Source organism: Lactuca saligna, chromosome 3 (genome assembly GCF_052625555.1).
Source record: "Lactuca saligna cultivar CGN05327 chromosome 3, ASM5262555v1, whole genome shotgun sequence".
In the NCBI taxonomy this organism is placed as follows: domain Eukaryota; kingdom Viridiplantae; phylum Streptophyta; class Magnoliopsida; order Asterales; family Asteraceae; genus Lactuca; species Lactuca saligna.
Genome location: NC_136419.1, coordinates 192,139,855 through 192,143,509, shown reverse-complemented (window position 1 = coordinate 192,143,509; position 3,655 = coordinate 192,139,855). Strand labels below are relative to the sequence as shown.

Below are 3,655 nucleotides of genomic sequence, written 5' to 3'. Positions count from 1 at the left end.
CTCGTTAGCAATTATACGTATTCATTCCATTAATCGTGAAGTTTCGCATATGTGTTTTGGTTTTCTACTTCGTCTCCAGTTTCCGATTTGATCAGGTATGTATATCGTTTGAATTGGATAGATCGGAGTTCATTATCAAGATTATTGCTTTTTATAATTTGTTTGGAATTACGCTTATTATCTTCGTTTTGGAGTTGTTTAATCGGAGTTCATTATCAAGATTATCAAGTTTCGAATATGTATTGGAGTTATTTCATCGGATGTTTATTAAGTATTTTGAGATATTTATTTCGAATCGGAGCTAATTTAATGTTTAATCGGATATATCGTTATAGTATTTACGTTCTGTACCGAGAGAGATTGCTTAATTACATCATCTGATCATATATGATTTAAGTTTATTTCAGATATTTTGTACGTTGAGGTGAGATATATTTGAAATTAACCAAGTTTTCATCTTTACGACTTTTTTTTATGAGATATTTTCGATATATTCGATATTAAGATTGTTTTTGTTTATTTATATACATCATTTGGTGTATTATGTTGTATTCTAGTGTTATTGATGGTGATTTGTATTCTTCTATGAGTGAGAGTGAAGAAGAAAATGTTGAGAACTCATTTTTTGAAGGTATCAGTTATTGAATTATTTTGTTGTTTTTAATTTTGTTGATTATCATTTATTTACATATGAATATGTTAATATGAATAAATTGTTGTCTTATTCATATATAGATAAACGTGTGATAATTGTAATTTCAAATTTATTATTATTTTTTTCGTTTTATTCATATATGAATAAGTTATGTTTTATTTTATATATTTTGAATCCTCATGAATTTTATGAATGTTTTTTGTTTTATTTATATGAGTTTTATGTGTTCATATATGTTATTGTTTTATTCATGCATTATTATTTTAGGTGGTGAATCTTCAAGTTCAGTACATGATGCACAATATTGTAATGATATAATTGCAGAACATGTCTATAAGCCAGATGTACATGTTCAACTTATTCCATTTAAGGGTTTAATCTTCAAATCATTAAAGTTGGCTATCAAAATGTATTCTGAGTATTCTGAAATTGGTGGTTTTGATGTTAGACTGAGCACACAGTCAAGGTTTGATAACAAGATTATAAAGAAGAAACATGTTATATGTAATCGTGGTGGTAAACAGAAAAAGAAATCTTATGACACATTAGGTACAAGTGGTGTTAGGAGGAAACAAAATTCAAATTCAAGAGCTATTGGTTGTCAAGCAAATATTATATTTGAATCTGTGTATGGAACTCCAGATTATAAAGTTTTTCAGTTTGATGAACTTCACAACCATCCACTTGAGAAGAGAAGCGATTTAAAAAAAGCGAGACAAATGTCATATTTAGAAAAAGAGTTTATTGTACATGCTTCCACATCAAAAATAGGTCTAACTATGGCTCATAAGTTGAGGCCAAGTTTGAGAGGTGGGTATGAGTTTGTAAAGCCAAAAGTAGTTGACTATAAAAATTTAAGGAGAGATATCAACAAGGTTATTGGTTATAAAGATGCCCAGATGATAGTAAACACAATGAATGACCGTTGAGCTCACTATCTAAATTACTCATTTGAGTTTAATTGTCAAGATGATGTTTTGGACTATATGTTTTGGGCTGATGAAATGGAGAAGGCATATTATGCTGAATTTGGTGATGTTATCTCGTTTGATGCGACTTTCCGAACAAACAAGTAAGCTATTTTATCTACTTTTGTTTACAGCTTATTCATATATGAATATTTTTATATTCACTTATTAATACATCAAAAATTGACTTTAATGAACATTTTTTTGTGTGTTAGGTATCGAATGATTTTTGTTCCTTTTACTGATAAAAAATCATTTACTGTTGGATCTGGGTTGCTAAGCAATGAAATCACTGAGTCTTACTCTTGGTTGCTTAAAGCATTTCTTAATACTCATGGGAAAGAACCAACACTTGTTTTAACCGATCAAGATGCTGCAATAAAACAAGCTGTTGAGAATGTGTTTCGTAATTCAAAGCATCGATTATGTATGTGATATATAATGAAAAAGTTGAAAAAGGTAATATTTTAATATATTTCAAATATATTACTTATTGGTATATTCATTTATGAATATTGATTGTTATTTTACTTATTATTATTTATTTATTTATGAATATTTTTGTTTTAATACAAATATCAGATGATTTATTTACTAACACAGACTTTAGAAAAAGGTTTTCAAAGCTTGTTTGGGACATTAATATGAAACCTAATGTTTTTGAGGTGAAGTAGGGTTTGATTATGAAGGAATTCAATCTTGAAGACACAAGATGGTTTAAAGACATGTTTATAATACGTGATTCATGGATACCTGGATATTTTAGTGATATTCCAATGTGTGGTTTGATGAAGACAACATTGAGGTCAGAGAGTATGAATTCATTCTTTAATACATACTCAGAAAGTGGGAACTTACTTTTGAGTTTCATGATGAATTACGACACTGCCATTCAAAAGCAAAGGAATACTCAACGAGATCTTGATAAGGCATCAAAGAAAGCATCATATAAAATGCAAACACCTCGAGAAATAGAACTGCAAGCATCAAAGGTTTATACAAGTACATTATTTTTTGAGGTGCAAAAAGAAATATATAAAGCATGTTTTTTCTGTACATACTCATACGTTGGTATTGAAGATGGTTGGGAAGTTTACAATGTGCAGCACAACAACAATAAAAGTGATTTTAAAAATGAATTTAAGGTAATTTTACTAGTTTTTTTTATGAAAAATGTAATAATATTCATATATGAATATGAGAATATTCATATATGAATATGAGAATATTCATATATGAATATATGAATATTATATGAATATATGAATATATGAGTGTTGATATGAGTATTCTTATATGAATATAAATGTGTAAATTTTGTTTTTGTATCAGGTTGGAATAAAAGCTGAAGAAAAAGAAATAAATTGCAGTTGTGAACATTTTAAGCGTATGGGTGTTTTATGCAGACATGTTTTTACAATAATGATGACATGTGGTGTTAAAGAAATTACTGAAAGGTACATTTTGAAGAGATAGATAAAGGATGTGAAATCAAGAAATTATCGTTTTAGTTCTGTTCAATCCAATTCAGGTGATTGTAAGAATGTAAAGCTAGTCAATGATTCATATTATAGTTTTGAATCATGTTTGGATATTGTAAGAGAGGACAAAAAGAGATTGGCTTTGTTTGCTGAGAAGCAACAAATGTTGTTGAAGGAATTTAAGAGTTATTATATTTCTACTGGATTGAAAAGCAAGACAGATGGTGAAGTTGTATGCAAGCTTTTGGGTGTTACTATTCCTATTCTAGAAGAGATTAATATTCATGTTCCTGAAGTTCAAAGCAATAAAGGTTCTGGAATCAAGAAAAGAATTCCAAGTGCAGGTGAGGTAGCATATGAAAATTCTAAAAAAGAACATAGAATGTGTTCAGGATGTAGAAAATGAGTTCCACACAATTTATGTACTTGTCTAGAAAGAGTTGGAGCTGCTAAATCAGCAAAAGACAGTTAGGGATTTTTAAGTTGTTTTTTAAATGTTTTTTTGGTTTAATTCATTATGAATATATGCAGATAAAAACAATAAACAATAA

General features: G+C 28.4%; 1 protein-coding gene across 1 annotated transcript; it reads left to right on the top strand.

Annotated features, from left to right (window-relative positions):
* The first annotated feature begins 2,306 nt into the window (after positions 1-2,306).
* Positions 2,307-3,655, top strand: LOC145036283 (protein FAR-RED ELONGATED HYPOCOTYL 3-like). The gene is made up of 4 exons (XM_078984733.1): positions 2,307-2,768; positions 2,956-3,080; positions 3,198-3,448; positions 3,636-3,655. Exons 1-4 carry the CDS (start codon positions 2,307-2,309, stop codon positions 3,653-3,655), a joined length of 858 nt encoding a protein of 285 aa, XP_078840859.1.